Genomic DNA, 13,949 nt, shown 5'->3' with positions numbered 1-13,949 from the left:
AATATGCTACCCTCGATAAACAAAGATTAAACTGAAACTGAAAACTCGCCTCATCTCATGCCTCATCTTACTCGCCCCTTCCCTTACACTCTTTCCCTTACCCTCTTTAACCACGACCTACTCGCTCTCCCGATCCTCCCCTCCCTACCTTCCATATCCTGACCAGTATCCACGTAGTTTGTACCCACGAACGCTTTTCGTACGCACCCATCAGGGACCGAACGGTCTTTTCCAGCCTGGAATCAGAACCAAACGATTCAAACCAAACAAGGCAGAAATAGCTACTAAGTGGTGGCCTATTGTTGTTATTGGCTGCTAATACTTGATGATGACCGTGACCAGTCTAAGTCCGTTGGTATATATAATGGCAATATAGTTTAAGAGTTCGGGGCAGTCGCACGTTCGTTTCAAAGTAAAAATACACCGTGGAATCGTCATTTCTTTTGAGCGAAATAGACGGCTGAAAGAGTATGTAGATGTGAAATCCGTTTGCATCGCGCCGAATGTACTGACAAGAAGACAATCAAACAGCTTTTAGATAGTGTCCATTAGTTTTTCTCTGTGCTGGATTGGTGACGGTAGCATTCTTGAAAAATACCGTTAACCGGTGCGACAGCCCCTTTACGAGCTGGGCATAATATTGGTTGGCACATATAATGGTAATGGCATAGTTGGAGGTAAGTCCTGATATTGTTTGGCACACAGTGGAAATGGCGTAGTTTAAGAGCAGGGCCTAATATCTGTAGAACATAAAATGGTGGAGGTATCTGATAGTGATAGTACATACAGTGGTGTCGGCATGCTCTCCAATGCTTGTAGGCTGTCGGGATAACACACAAAAGCAGCCAACGCTTGAATGATCTGATCACGAAGGTCTGTGAAGGCAACAGTCAAAGAAATCGTCACATGCCAGTCAATGTCGCTTCTGCTAGCTAAATGATCAGGCGATTGGTAGCCTGTGTTTTCATTCGCAATCGGCTACTACAGCAATCGGATAGTATGAAGTGACTGTAATTTTCAGAGAATAATTTTCAGGATAAAAATGCGCGACTTACCTGGGTTGATAATTCTTGAGTCAGCGAAGTGATTGCTCAAAAGAGCAGCCATACGGCATAGGGCCTTATCTGTATCTGGAACGAAGAAAAGGTATCGGTTATCAGAAATACAAATTCGAAACAAAATGCTGAAATAATGATGCGATTATAGTTGCTGTTGCTGTTGTTACAGTTTTTTTTTTTTTTTTTTTTGCCGCCGTTAAGGTGTTGTCATTGCAGTACCAATATTTTGTCAACAATATCGCCGTAATTTCTTCGGATTTTTTTACCTGGCAGTTCGGTGAACTTGACGGTTGGGTGGAAGTAGTTTCGCAGGCCGTGAAACGCGTTAATAGCGACGTCAAGGTAGAACTCTGGAGTGAACTCAAAGAGAGGTCCCCTCTCCGCGGCGCGAGTTATTGTATTCAGGATACAACAAAGCATCCAGTGGATATCTTCTTGCTTCTTCTGCAGTAAAGAGGAAACTCTATCATGATTTATACAACAACACTCGTGGATGTCTTTTTGCTTCTTCTACAGTGAAGAGGAAACTCTATCATGATTTATACAACAACACTCGTGGATGTCTTTTTGCTTCTTCTACAGTGAAGAGGAAACTCCATCATGATTTATTCAACAACACTCATGGATGTCTTCTTGCTTTTTTTACAGTTGAGAGGAAAATCTATCATGATGCTCACAACGACAATGTTTTTCTTTTTTTATACCAGAAACTGCATGTGTTTTGTGTCTCTTATTTCAGAAAATACAGTTTTCGAGTAGAACCAACGACGGTGAATGGGAGACTAAACTTGTGTCTCTTTTGTCATGTACTGTACCATGGTAAATATGAACAATGCCTGAATATGAATGTATCCTGTTACATATGAAGGATGCCTAGAAGATTATAAAAGGTACTAAGAATAAACGGTACCTTGGTAAATATAAGGGTCGACACCCAAGCCATGTGGCGGGCACAGTGTGTTGTCTCCTCTGTGAACACTCGCTTGGATCGGTTTAGCTCTGCCAGCACATCCTTCCGCTAAGAAAACGGTGACAAACAGTCCGTATTAAATGTTTATGATAAACTTCTGCCTGTTTTACTGGTTGGCAATGATTTATTTATCAGTTGTACCGATTGACGATAAACTATCGAATGGTTTGTTTATCAGTTGTACCGGTTGACGATAAACTATTGAATAGCAAGTACTTGCTATATTAATTGAAGGTCACTTTTACCCAGTAATGAACGACTAACGTTTGCTTTTACCGACTAATAACCGACTGAAGTTTGCTTTAACCGACTATCGTTCGATTTCACCTATTCATGACCGGCTTCCGTTTGCTTTTACAGACTAGTTACCGATTAACGTTCAGTTCTACCGACGGATAACCAATAACGTTCGGATTTACCTCGGGTCCACATCGAGCGATCCTGGCGTGAGTGTCCTCTAAGGCTTTGATGTTCTGCTGCATACTGTCACGAACAGCCCGGACCTGCGGAAGAAGAAAACTTTTTTACCACACAGCTATCGCAGAATTAGTCAAGAAATGTATAAAAAAGATACTAAGAGTAAGTGAGTAGCATTTGGTCATATTCATGTTCATTTGCGCCTTATAATTATGACCGGATGATAAGAAGAATCGTGAAAAAAAGATGTCGACAAGTATCATTGTTTATTCAGTTCACTGACAGATGATTTAAAATTCAATTATATAATGAAAAATACCTTGGAAAGCTGCTTATGCACAGCGATATGATAGAGCATGATGACGTCATCTAGCATTCTGACCAATGAGAGGTCGACACTCATGTCTTGCGCGGCTACTGAGTCGCTTGAAGTCGAGGCCGTTTTCCGTTTGCTGAGCTCTTCTTTCGCTTTTGCTACAAAAGAGCATAACAACGGTTAATATTTAATTTTGATATAAAAACATCAATCGACACGTGACACCATAGAAAAATAAATGCTAAGAACACTTTCCCATTTAAAAATGTACTTTCCCATTTAAATGTGTACTTTTGCGAGAGCGTTGTTTTCACGTCCTCAAAACGCGGGTCAACCAATCAGAGACCGTCACTTCAATAGCCTTAATTCAACGCGTCTGGAGAACGCCAGTCAGCCAATGAAATGATCTTGAAATTTGAGCCTTCGTGATTCCGCGTTCTTCCACGCGACTTGACCAATCACACGGAATCATTCTTATCCCGCAAAAAGGGCAATACAAATAGCCTTCTGTCAACAGATGCAGATTGCCGGTGATAACGATAATTAACGCGGACTAGGGGTCAGAAGAGATCAAATGGAGAAGATGACTTTAGAAAATAAAAGGAGTAGCCTTACATCTTCAAAACTACGTATAGTACTCGAACTTTAACAAGTCATTAAACAAGCTATTTCTAAAACCAACACCAAGGACACTCGAATTGGCTTACCCTAGTAATGACCTTTTTCTTCTTTGCACAGCTCTCCCAGAATCTCTTTTCGCTATACCAAATATGTCATGTCTTTCTGTGAACAATTCACCAAGTGGATATTTTTAGTGTTCCCAGGTCGGACTAATCATACTTGATCTCAATGAACCAAAGACTTGTGATGGCGCGAAACGAAATTGGCGCCCTTTTAGTCCCGTGGCTTGGCTCGATCACGGCTGTATCCAGCCCAAATTTGTCTGCATCCAAATCAAATATTGTTCTTTTTGCCGTCGGTTTCATCCAAGAATGACCCATTCGTATTGTTCTCATTATAAAAAGATGCAGGAGAGAAATCTTCTAGCTCACGCTGCACATGATGCCGTGTAACACGAGATCTCAGGGTATGGAATGAATTGATAAACAATTTACTGTTTCAACAGATTCGGATTATACAGCAAATCAAAGTGCGTTTTCGAACGCAGAACGTGCAATCTGTAATATAGGTGAACTCGAAAAATACCATCGTGTTTCGAAGCAATCACATACGGAAAACCCCTTTAATAAAGCAAACCTCTAACTACTGAAACATCTCACCGAAACGTGAAAGAGGAAGATAGTATACAACATCATCATTTATTGCAAGGAGAACGAATAAAAGCCAATCACATTCCCAATCAGTGCGTTTGCAGACGCAACGAGTGTCTAGGATCGATTTACAAAGCTACATAGGCATGGAAAGCCGGTAAAAATTTTAGTGTACTATGTATCTAAAGTGACTAGCCTTTAAACAATATATCGGCGTTTTCTTACTTTGTAAGTCAAGCACGCAAAATGTTTTGTTCATTTCACAGAGATCGGACATAGCCATGCGTTATACTTCTCGATAGACACTCAAGAGTAGGCTTTGAAAACAAACCGGAAACTGTGCGTTTTAAAGACGCAGGCTAGTCAATAGTGTGAAAGAATCTAATTTTCGGTACGAGAAACACATTATGACGTTTGTAATTGGTTGTTAGAAGACGAGGTTGATACAACTTTCTTATTCAAACATCAAAAGCAAGCTGTTATAAGTTGATTTACGTCTAGTTATGTGCTTTAGGAAAGCACCCGACTCCGGGACAGATGGAGCACCAAAGGTTGAGCTCTCTGTTGGTGGTCATATGATATGATTAAAAAACTGCCATCTTGTAAGCTAGGAGATAAGGCCCGAACAAACCGGGAAGTGTGCGTTTTAAAGACGCAGGCTAGTCAATAGTGTAGAAGAATCTAATTTTCGGTACAAGAAACACATGGCGCTTGTAATTGCTTGTAAGAACATGATATAATTTTTCTTGTTCAAACATCAAAGCAAGCTGTTATTAGTTGATTTATAGTTGATTTACGTCTTTAAAGCTAGTTATGTGCTTTTGGTTTGCTTAATTTTGGGTATAAGTTCATAATATTTCCTACATTCATGTCACCTTCCTGGGTTTACATTCAAAGTAGTGGACTACAATTTATTTCATTGAGCATTTTTGTCTATAGTTTGGTGAGCTTGAGTATAAGCAGGGTATAAATAACAATGTCAAGTAATTTATCCCTTAGGATAAAACCAATCGCATGTCTATTAGTGCGTTCGAAAATGCAACGGTCTAGATATTCATGCAAGCACGAGATCAAGAGACAGATATAGGCATGGAAAGCCAGTGAAAATATTATATCCTCGCAAACTTTAAACACCGCCAGATTACTATTTTCCAAAAGTAGTTGTTTATCCGAGAACTAGACATTTTGTTGCCAATAAACAGTGAACAATACGCTCTGAGAATAAAGCCGATGTTCTGGGATGTTGGCGCGTTCTAGAGACCCCTTTTAGGGGTAGCGATGAGTAAGTTCGAGATTTGCCGAGGCGCCGAGACCGCGTTTTAGAATCCGAGCCCGAGACTTTAAGTCAAATTTCGGAATCCGTGTCCGAGCTTTTACTAGCTTGTGTTCGGACATCAGATAACTTGCTCGAGGTATGTCATAAACATTAGTTGAAAAAGAATAGCTAGAGCGGAAAGGCTTAAGACTCGAGACTCGAAAAAGAGGGAAATCCTTAGCAGTAACAACATAAAACAGATCGCGTTTAACAGAGACTCCGAGAACGTGGTACAAAAAGAGGCTCCAAGATCCTAAAATGTCGTGGGGAAAAACGAGACTTCGAGACTTCCGTAAAAACGCCGAGATTCCGAGACTTTGCGAAATTTTTGCGAGATTTTCGAAATTTTAAGGTACCCATCGTTACCCCTTACGTATATTACAGATTGCACGTTCTTTTTGCAATTGGTTCCCTCCAAGAATGACCCATTCGTATTGTTCTCATTATAAAAAGATCTTCTAGCTCACGCTGCACATGATGCCGTGTAACACAAGATCTCAGGGTATGGAATGAATTGATAAACAATTTGCTGTTGTTGCAATTAAATATTGACAGATTCTGATTATACAGCAAATCAAAACGTAGCAAGTGCGTTTTCGAACGCAGAAACGTACAATCTGTAATATAGGTGAACTCGAAAAATACCATCATGTTTCGAAGCAACCACAACTTGAGTAAATAGCCGCGGGTATATGTGCTAGGGCTCCCACGTGCTAACTTTGTCAAGTTGAAAAAATGTAACACCAAGCTGTAATATCCGACTGTCCCTATGCATGAATCTACGATACTGTAGGATGATAATAGGCTAAATTCTTTTAAACAGATTATCTGTTCAAATCTTTTGATTTTTCTCTAGAATTATATTGATGCGCTCTTTTGCTCGACTGGTGCTTGGAATGCTTGTGTGCAAAGAGCAAAGCTCCCTAGCTCGGGCCTTATCTCCTAGCTTACAAGATAGCAGTTTGTTAATCATATCATATGACCACCAACAGAGAGCTCAACCTTTGGTGCTCCATCTGTCCCGGAGTCGGGTGCTTTCCCAAAGCACATAACTAGACGTAAATCAACTTATAACAGCTTGCTTTTGATGTTTGAATAAGAAAGTTTTATCAACCTCGTCTTCTAACAACCAATTACAAACGCCATAATGTGTTTCTCGTACCGAAAATTAGATTCTTTCACACTATTGACTAGCCTGCGTCTTTAAAACGCACAGTTTCCGGTTTGTCTTCAAAGCCTACTCTTGAGTGTCTATTGAGAAGAAAATATAACGCATGGCTATGTCCAATCTCTGTGAAATGAAGAAAACATTTTGCTTGCTTGACTTACAAAGTAAGAAAACGCCGATATATTGTTTAAAGGCTAGTCACTTTAGATACATAGTACACTAAAATTTTTACCGGCTTTCCATGCCTATGTATCTTTGTAAATCGATCCTAGACACTCGTTGCGTCTGCAAACGCACTGATTGGGAATGTGATTGGCTTTTATTCGTTCTCCTTGTAATAAATGATGATGTTGTATACTATCTTCCTCTTTCACGTTTCGGTGAGATGTTTCAGTAGTTAGAGGTTTGCTTTATTAAAGGGGTTTTTCGTATGTGATTGCTTCGAAACACGGTGGTATTTTTCGAGTTCACCTATATTACAGATTGCACGTTCTGCGTTCGAAAACGCACTTTGATTTGCTGTATAATCCGAATCTGTTGAAACAGTAAATTGTTTATCAATTCATTCCATACCCTGAGATCTCGTGTTACACGGCATCATGTGCAGCGTGAGCTAGAAGATTTCTCTCCTGCATCTTTTTATAATGAGAACAATACGAATGGGTCATTCTTGGATGAAACCGATGGCAAAAAGAACAATATTTGATTTGGATGGCAGACAAATTTGGGCTGGATACAGCCGTGTTCGAGCCAACGGGACTAAAAGGGCGCCAATTTCGTTTCGCGCCATCACAAGTCTTTGGTTCATTGAGATCAAGTATGATTAGTCCGACCTGGGAACACTAAAAATACCCACTTGATGAATTGTTCACAGAAAGACATGACATATTTGGTATAGCGAAAAGAGATTCTGGGAGAGCTGTGCAAAGAAGAAAAAGGTCATTACTAGGGTAAGCCAATTCGAGTGTCCTTGGTGTTGGTTTTAGAAATAGCTTGTTTAATGACTTGTTAAAGTTCGGGTACTATACGTAGTTTTGAAGGCTACTCCTTTTATTTTCTAAAGTCATCTTCTCCATTTGATCTCTTCTGACCCCTAGTCCGCGTTAATTATCGTTATCACCGGCAATCTGCATCTGTTGACAGAAGGCTATTTGTATTGCCCTTTTTGCGGGATAAGAATGATTCAGTGTGATTGGTCAGGTCGCGTGGAAGAACGCGGAATCACGAAGGCTCAAATTTCAAGATCATTTCATTGGCTGACTTGCGTTTTCCAGACGCGTTGAATTAAGGCTATTGAAGTGACGGTCTCTGATTGGTTGACCCGCGGTTTGAGGACGTGAAAACAACGCTCTCGCAAAAGTACACATTTAAATGGGAAAGTACATTTTTAAATGGGAAAGTGTTTAAGGTGTAAAACAGACAACAAACTAAGATGTCATATTATTCCCACACATTGTCGGGTACTTACAGTCATACGCGCGCTTCACGTGAGAAAGGACGCCTCCTAGCCTGTAGAAGAAAACATCCAAAATAGTAAGAGTAAAAACAATGGGTAGAATTAGGAAATGCTCATTACAGCGTACCTAGAAGTGTCCCAGTACTGAATAGTGTCATCGAAAAAAACGTGAAGAGGAACATACGCCTCTGCAACGAAACAATAGAAATCTTTATGAGCACGGAATGGCAAGCACGCATTCAACGAGAATACTCTACGGCACTAGGGGTATATAAGCACCTCGGGTGCTCTACACACCAACTAAGGTGTACATACTCCGGCCACTTTAAGTACAAGCATAGGTGTAAGCAATCCTCTGAGCGTTCACACATAACCTGGCCTGGATTTGCAGCTTCTTATAGTACAAGATTTGCATAAAAGGTCTTTTTGCATGTAAGTACCCTGTCTATGTAAGCCACAAGATATGTGTAACTGAGCCTTTGAGAACAAGGCGCTTGTATATATACCCTGGCAACTTATAGAACAAGATACTGTATGCATAAGCGAGCCATTGAGCGCTAGCTGTGTCCACAAACCCTGGTCTACTTATAGTAAGATGTGTATAAGAGGACCTTTGAGCACTAGGCATGGCTACATGAGCGCTAGACATGTCTACATGAACGCTAGGCGTGGCAACTTATAGTACAAGATGTGTATAAGAGGACCTTTGAGCGCTAGACATGTTTACATGAACGCTAGGCGTGGCAACTTATAGTAAGATGTGTACAAGAGGACCTTTGAGTACTAGGCATGGCTACTTATAGTAAGATGTGTACAAGAGGACCTTCGAGCGCTAGGCATGGCTACTTATAGTAAGTTGTGTACAAGAGGACCTTTGAGCATTAGGCGTGGCTACTTATAGTAAGATGTGTACAAGAGGACCTTTGAGTACTAGGCATGGCTACTTATAGTAAGATGTGTACAAGAGGACCTTTGAGTACTAGGCGTGGCTACTTATAGTAAGATGTGTACAAGAGGACCTTTGAGTGCTAGGCGTGGCTACTTATAGTAAGATGTGTATAAGAGGACCTTTGAGTACTAGGCATGGCTACTTATAGTAAGATGTGTATAAGAGGACCTTTGAGTACTAGGCATGGCTACTTATAGTAAGATGTGTACAAGAGGACCTTTGAGTGCTAGGCGTGGCTACTTATAGTAAGATGTGTACAAGAGGACCTTTGAGCGCTAGGCGTGGCTACTTATAGTAAAATGTGTACAAGAGGACCTTTGAGTACTAGGCATGGCTACTTATAGTAAGATGTGTACAAGAGGACCTTTGAATACTAGGCGTGGCTACTTATAGTAAGATGTGTATAAGAGGACCTTTGAGTGCTAGGCGTGGCTACATACCCTGGCTGGTAATGGCACCTTCTGGTTGCTCGGCTGCTGTTTGGTCCCAATGGAACCTTAAAGCTTGGATCAAACGGTGGTAGAAGCACGTGATGACAGGTCCTGCACATGCAGTTGACGGCTGCAGCTAGAGAATATGAGCCAATAGATGGTGATAAAACTCCTCACTTTGTATGCAAAAAAAAGCCAATTCTGTACCTAAATAAGTAACACTCAAGCATTCATGTGTCATAACACGCATTCGTTCATTAGTAACTGTAACATGTAAATAGCTGTGAGGGTGATGAAATCCGTGTCAATGGCCAAAGCCAAGTAAACAAAATACCAAATTTAATTTGCGCCTGTATTTGATTACCTATTTGATACCCAAGAAGAAATGTGAGTTTCAACATGGGTACTTCAAGTCCAACCAAGTTACAAATGAAAAAAAAAAAACGTTTTTAAATATATTAAAACACATCATAAACAAACGTTGACACAATCTTCAAGGAGTCTTTGTCAAACATAAGGCAGAAAGACGTTTGATTAATCTCAATTCAATAGCGACAGAAAATAAATAATTTATGGTTCTTGTTTTAGAACTTTGGTAATTCCTTACTGTAAGCGTAGTAAGCATGTTGTCTTGGAGATACTTCCTGAACTTATTTAGGAACATCACACGCGTTGATTTGCCACCCTGTAAGTACAAATTAGGTAAAGGGAAAAAAGGGATGAGGGTCAGTTAAATTATGTAGAATTATGACAAACAGTACCAGGTCTTGTTTGTCTGGAGCACGAGGCACTATCAAAGATAGCAATCTGCATCTTAACAAGGCATAATTATACACTAGTTCTTACTTTTAAAGCTGATGATATTTTTAAAAAGTCAGTAATAAGTTTGAAGTAAGGCAATGCTGGGATATCTCATTGTTATGACGTAGCTGTACATCACTGCACCTGTAAATCTTGATCGTCATCACACATTAGGATCTTGCACATCTCCACCTGGATGACCTCAAGAACTAGAGATAAACAAAACACTTTGTTCAAGGGACACTTGCACGATAGAAGTGATCTTATCGTGATTTCCAAGTTTGAAAACAAATCTAAATCATGAGGAATGAGTCAAAACCAACAAGATTTATTCAATGAGGCTTGATATTTTTTTATAAATACATTAATTTTATTTGAATATCTTGCACAGAGTGGACAGAAATAGATTAAAAATACTGTAGCAGGTTTAGGTTTAGGTACATACTGTACATTTCTTGATCTAGTTGGTCCTAGAATAAAGGACAAACTAGATCCTCTGCACATGGCTTATTTTATGTCATTGTTAAATTAGTTTTTATACATTTTGTTGTATTTTTGCACACTTTTTCATATTTTGTTAAGTTTATTTTAGTACAAGTGCCACTTGACTGTTAGGGCAACCTTAACAGAAGATGTAACACTAGGTGAGATGGACACCGCTGCAGAACGTAGTGCGCACGCGCAGCCTCTTATTTCCGGCAGGAAATTGCCGGGCGCCCGCCCCTATTAAAATTGTTTAGCAAAACAAAACAAACCAGTTTCCGGCCGCGAAATTTAAAAAAAAAAAAGAAGTACACAAAAAAAAAAATAAGCCTGAAAAGTTTACATCACCAAGATATTGAAATTTTCTATCTCTGAAATTTTGCACCACCTACTTTACGGCCTGCACCAAAGGCGAAAATAATGGATAAGCATCGGATGTCGTACCGGCAGACCTTCGTGGTCGCCATTATAGTTGTTTTGGTTGTAGCCTCGCTGGGTTTCGTTCATGCAAACGACGATGCACAACACTGTATGATGAGTTGCAAAACTAGAAACGGAAAAGGATGCATTGGTCGACTTTACCAGCTTTCCGAGGAGCTTAGTCGTGTCGCTAAGTTGCCGGTAGGTTCGCATGTTTGCCGGCGACATTGGGATATGTTACGAAGAAGCAACTTGCGCTGCTCATGTCCCATGCACGATAAACAACAGCCCTCACGTCTGAACAAGCAACCTATTCCAAGTCGTTTTTATCCGGTATTTGACGAGATTGGGCTAACAGTGGCAGGATACCAGCCTGGTACTCGGTGGTGTTACCGGTGCAAGTTGCTCGCCTATAAGAAATTTGAAAGCCGTCCTCAAACAAGTAGAAAACCAGTCGAGGTAAGTGTATATTTTTATTCGGGAAAACAACCACTCCTCTGCAGTGCCTCTTCGCTGTAAATTGCTATGTATTTCTTCCTGTATTTTCAATCTGTTTAACAAAATATAAAAACAAGTACATAGAAAAGGCTTGAACATTCTTTCGTTCTTTTTATTAGGAAAAAGCAAATAGTAGTACATCCGCCATCAGCACAGAACAACAACTACAAAAGGTTTGTTTATTTGTACATTCTGAAGAAACACACAAATTATCTATAAAATTCAGCCTTTTTTTTGTTTTTGTGGGAAAAAATACTTTATCAATTATTGAGAAGTAGTAGTGCAAACAATATTTTTGCATTTGTTGAAAAAGAAATATTTTTTTTACAATTTGTAAAAATTCTGACAAATAAGCTTTTTGACAAGTTTTTTTCCACCAAGCCAATTCATATAAAAATATTACTTTTCTATGAGAGAATGAAAGGAATTCCTTAATTTAGAATAGGTGGAATAGAATAAGACAAGAAACATTTTATTATTGAGGAGCTGGGGTGGGCTGGGATATTTAAGGCAATTTTTCAGAAATATCTTTGGACCCTCCCCTAATATCTAATAGAAAACCTTTGACTCCCCCTTAACAATAATTTAGAAAACAGGTATGACCCCTCCCCATTTGACCCACCCACAACAGAAAACCTGCACCCCAAAAGATGATACATTTTGCTAATTATTGTTATTTATTTTAGATAGTTTGTTTATTCTTATTTTGTTTTCCATTTTGACTGTTTTGTAAATTTCAGATATTTCAGTTTAAGGGATCCCCTATTCTACACCTCCATGAAAGTATGCAAGATATATCTATGTCAGCACCTACCATATCCCAACTGGATCAAACAAAGCAACAATTTGGAAGGCTGTTTTCAAGACTTGAAGCTCTAGCAGACATATGTGACATTCATCTCCTGGAAACATGGAAAGAGCTGCAAACTCCCCTAGGTACCATCAAAATTGCCCCAAATGGCAACGTGTTAATGGATAGTCAAGTATGGGACCAAATAAAGACAACAATCAAGGAATTGGATGAATTGGATGAAGGTACAGCTGTATGATCGAATATATCTGCATGCTCTATTATTTATAATAGCTTTATCGATCAGCACCGATGTGGCTGATCAGTGTTCAACCCCAGTGATGGATCAAGCCCAACTAAAACTTCGAATAATTTATTCAATAATTTATTGTCATTGCTATCAACAGGTAATTCACTGGGCCAACTAGTGCAACAATTTCAGATGGCTCTATACCATCATGCCCTCAGTAGTGAAGCTCCATTATATGAGCCAGCAGCAATGAAAGCGTTCACACAAAAACACTCTCCAGGTCTGTTTGAAATGCTTTTAAGTTCAATAACAAGGGAGGACTCCAGACTCTCAGATGAACATCAAGCTGTACAGGAGCAAAGAACTGTTGTTCTCCTTCACACACTGGCATATTTCAGGTACCCTAAATGCTCCATTAAGACCCACCTCCCTAACCTCCAATTACTTTCCTTTCTAAAATCCCTCTAGTGGCTAAATTTTGTAATAAGCTCCCCCTTTCTATCTGCTCCAGTTTCATAATTGGGCCTAGGTATGTTCAATATCATGCTTTATACTATAATTCAATGTATACAAGCTGCACCAGAACACTAGTGTTTTGTTCTATTTTAAATGACACAAATTTATTTTACCAGGTCTCAGAAAACTTCCACCCTACAAAAGGATGAAGGGCTATTCCTACAACATCATGTTGCTTCTAGGACAGCAATCAATTCAGGAAGGATACTTGGTTTCAGTACAAGTCCTAGAAATATTGATTCTCACAAGAAAGCACTAATAACAAAATATCCAGACATACTGATGAGAAAGGTTATCCTGGCAACAGAGGTGAGATTAGTGTGGTACAAATTTTTATTTTAGTAAATAGTGAATAAGAGAATAATAAGAACAATACTTGAGAATAAGCAAGAACCATTTCAATTTAAACAAGCCAGTGGGATAACTGATGCTTAACTTTCTTTAAAATTTTCAGAAAGGATTCCTAATTGTACAACTGTTGGATGACTTCCATAATATTTTGACTGTTAGACTACCAACAAATCTGAAGCTATCATTAGCTACGCACATGGCTAGTGGCCTACTGGACATCCATCCTTCAATTCCTGCTGTTCCTATTCCTAGAGAGATACAAGACACAGCCGAGTGATTGTGAAGATAGGGAATGAAAATAAAATTTGCAGAGGAGGAATTGTTCTAGACTACATAAAAGAGTTGTTTCAAAGACCAGTGTTATCAAGAATGTACTTGGAAACAAATCACCATGAATGCATTTCACCAATACATCCAACAACAACTAAAGGAATTGAGGTATTCTATGGATTTTAATGTAGTTATTTAAAGGTCAGCAATCCATATATT

General features: G+C 39.4%; 2 protein-coding genes and 1 long non-coding RNA gene across 5 annotated transcripts in view; 2 read left to right on the top strand and 1 right to left on the bottom strand.

The window, feature by feature from the left end:
• LOC5517097 (E3 ubiquitin-protein ligase RNF123) overlaps positions 1-13,949 on the bottom strand; it is a 52,290-nt gene that overhangs the window by 28,335 nt on the left and 10,006 nt on the right. For all 3 annotated transcript variants that reach the window (XM_048728336.1, XM_048728337.1, XM_048728338.1), the window contains 12 exons: positions 10,297-10,361; positions 9,959-10,036; positions 9,361-9,487; positions 8,099-8,159; positions 7,984-8,024; positions 2,765-2,919; positions 2,448-2,531; positions 1,969-2,076; positions 1,325-1,502; positions 1,056-1,130; positions 788-875; positions 149-236 (listed from right to left, as the gene is read on the bottom strand). In XM_048728336.1, the coding sequence (XP_048584293.1) occupies positions 149-236; positions 788-875; positions 1,056-1,130; positions 1,325-1,502; positions 1,969-2,076; positions 2,448-2,531; positions 2,765-2,919; positions 7,984-8,024; positions 8,099-8,159; positions 9,361-9,487; positions 9,959-10,036; positions 10,297-10,361 (1,148 nt within the window). The remainder of the gene's footprint in view (positions 1-148; positions 237-787; positions 876-1,055; positions 1,131-1,324; positions 1,503-1,968; positions 2,077-2,447; positions 2,532-2,764; positions 2,920-7,983; positions 8,025-8,098; positions 8,160-9,360; positions 9,488-9,958; positions 10,037-10,296; positions 10,362-13,949) is intronic.
• LOC125564017 lies at positions 2,968-7,439 on the top strand. The gene is made up of 2 exons (XR_007309040.1): positions 2,968-3,848; positions 7,390-7,439. It is a non-coding gene; the product is annotated as an uncharacterized LOC125564017 (long non-coding RNA).
• On the top strand, positions 10,952-13,827 carry LOC116601987. Its single transcript, XM_048728345.1, has 6 exons — positions 10,952-11,514; positions 11,673-11,726; positions 12,294-12,588; positions 12,751-12,991; positions 13,226-13,418; positions 13,564-13,827. The coding sequence occupies exons 1-6, from the start codon at positions 11,056-11,058 to the stop codon at positions 13,735-13,737; spliced, it is 1,416 nt and encodes a 471-aa protein (XP_048584302.1). The 5' UTR covers positions 10,952-11,055; the 3' UTR covers positions 13,738-13,827.

This window comes from Nematostella vectensis, chromosome 1 (assembly GCF_932526225.1).
Source record: "Nematostella vectensis chromosome 1, jaNemVect1.1, whole genome shotgun sequence".
NCBI lineage: Eukaryota > Metazoa > Cnidaria > Anthozoa > Actiniaria > Edwardsiidae > Nematostella > Nematostella vectensis.
The sequence above is the reverse complement of the archived record's forward strand: the minus strand, read 5'-3'. Positions and strand labels throughout refer to the sequence as shown.

Coding starts and splice junctions, on each gene's coding strand:
- LOC116601987 (XM_048728345.1), top strand. CDS start 11,056: ATGGATAAGCATCGGATGTCGTACCGGCAGACCTTCGTGGTCGCCATT. Junction 11,515..11,672: donor CAAGTAGAAAACCAGTCGAG/GTAAGTGTATAT, acceptor TCTTTTTATTAG/GAAAAAGCAAATAGTAGTAC. Junction 13,419..13,563: donor AGGTTATCCTGGCAACAGAG/GTGAGATTAGTG, acceptor TAAAATTTTCAG/AAAGGATTCCTAATTGTACA.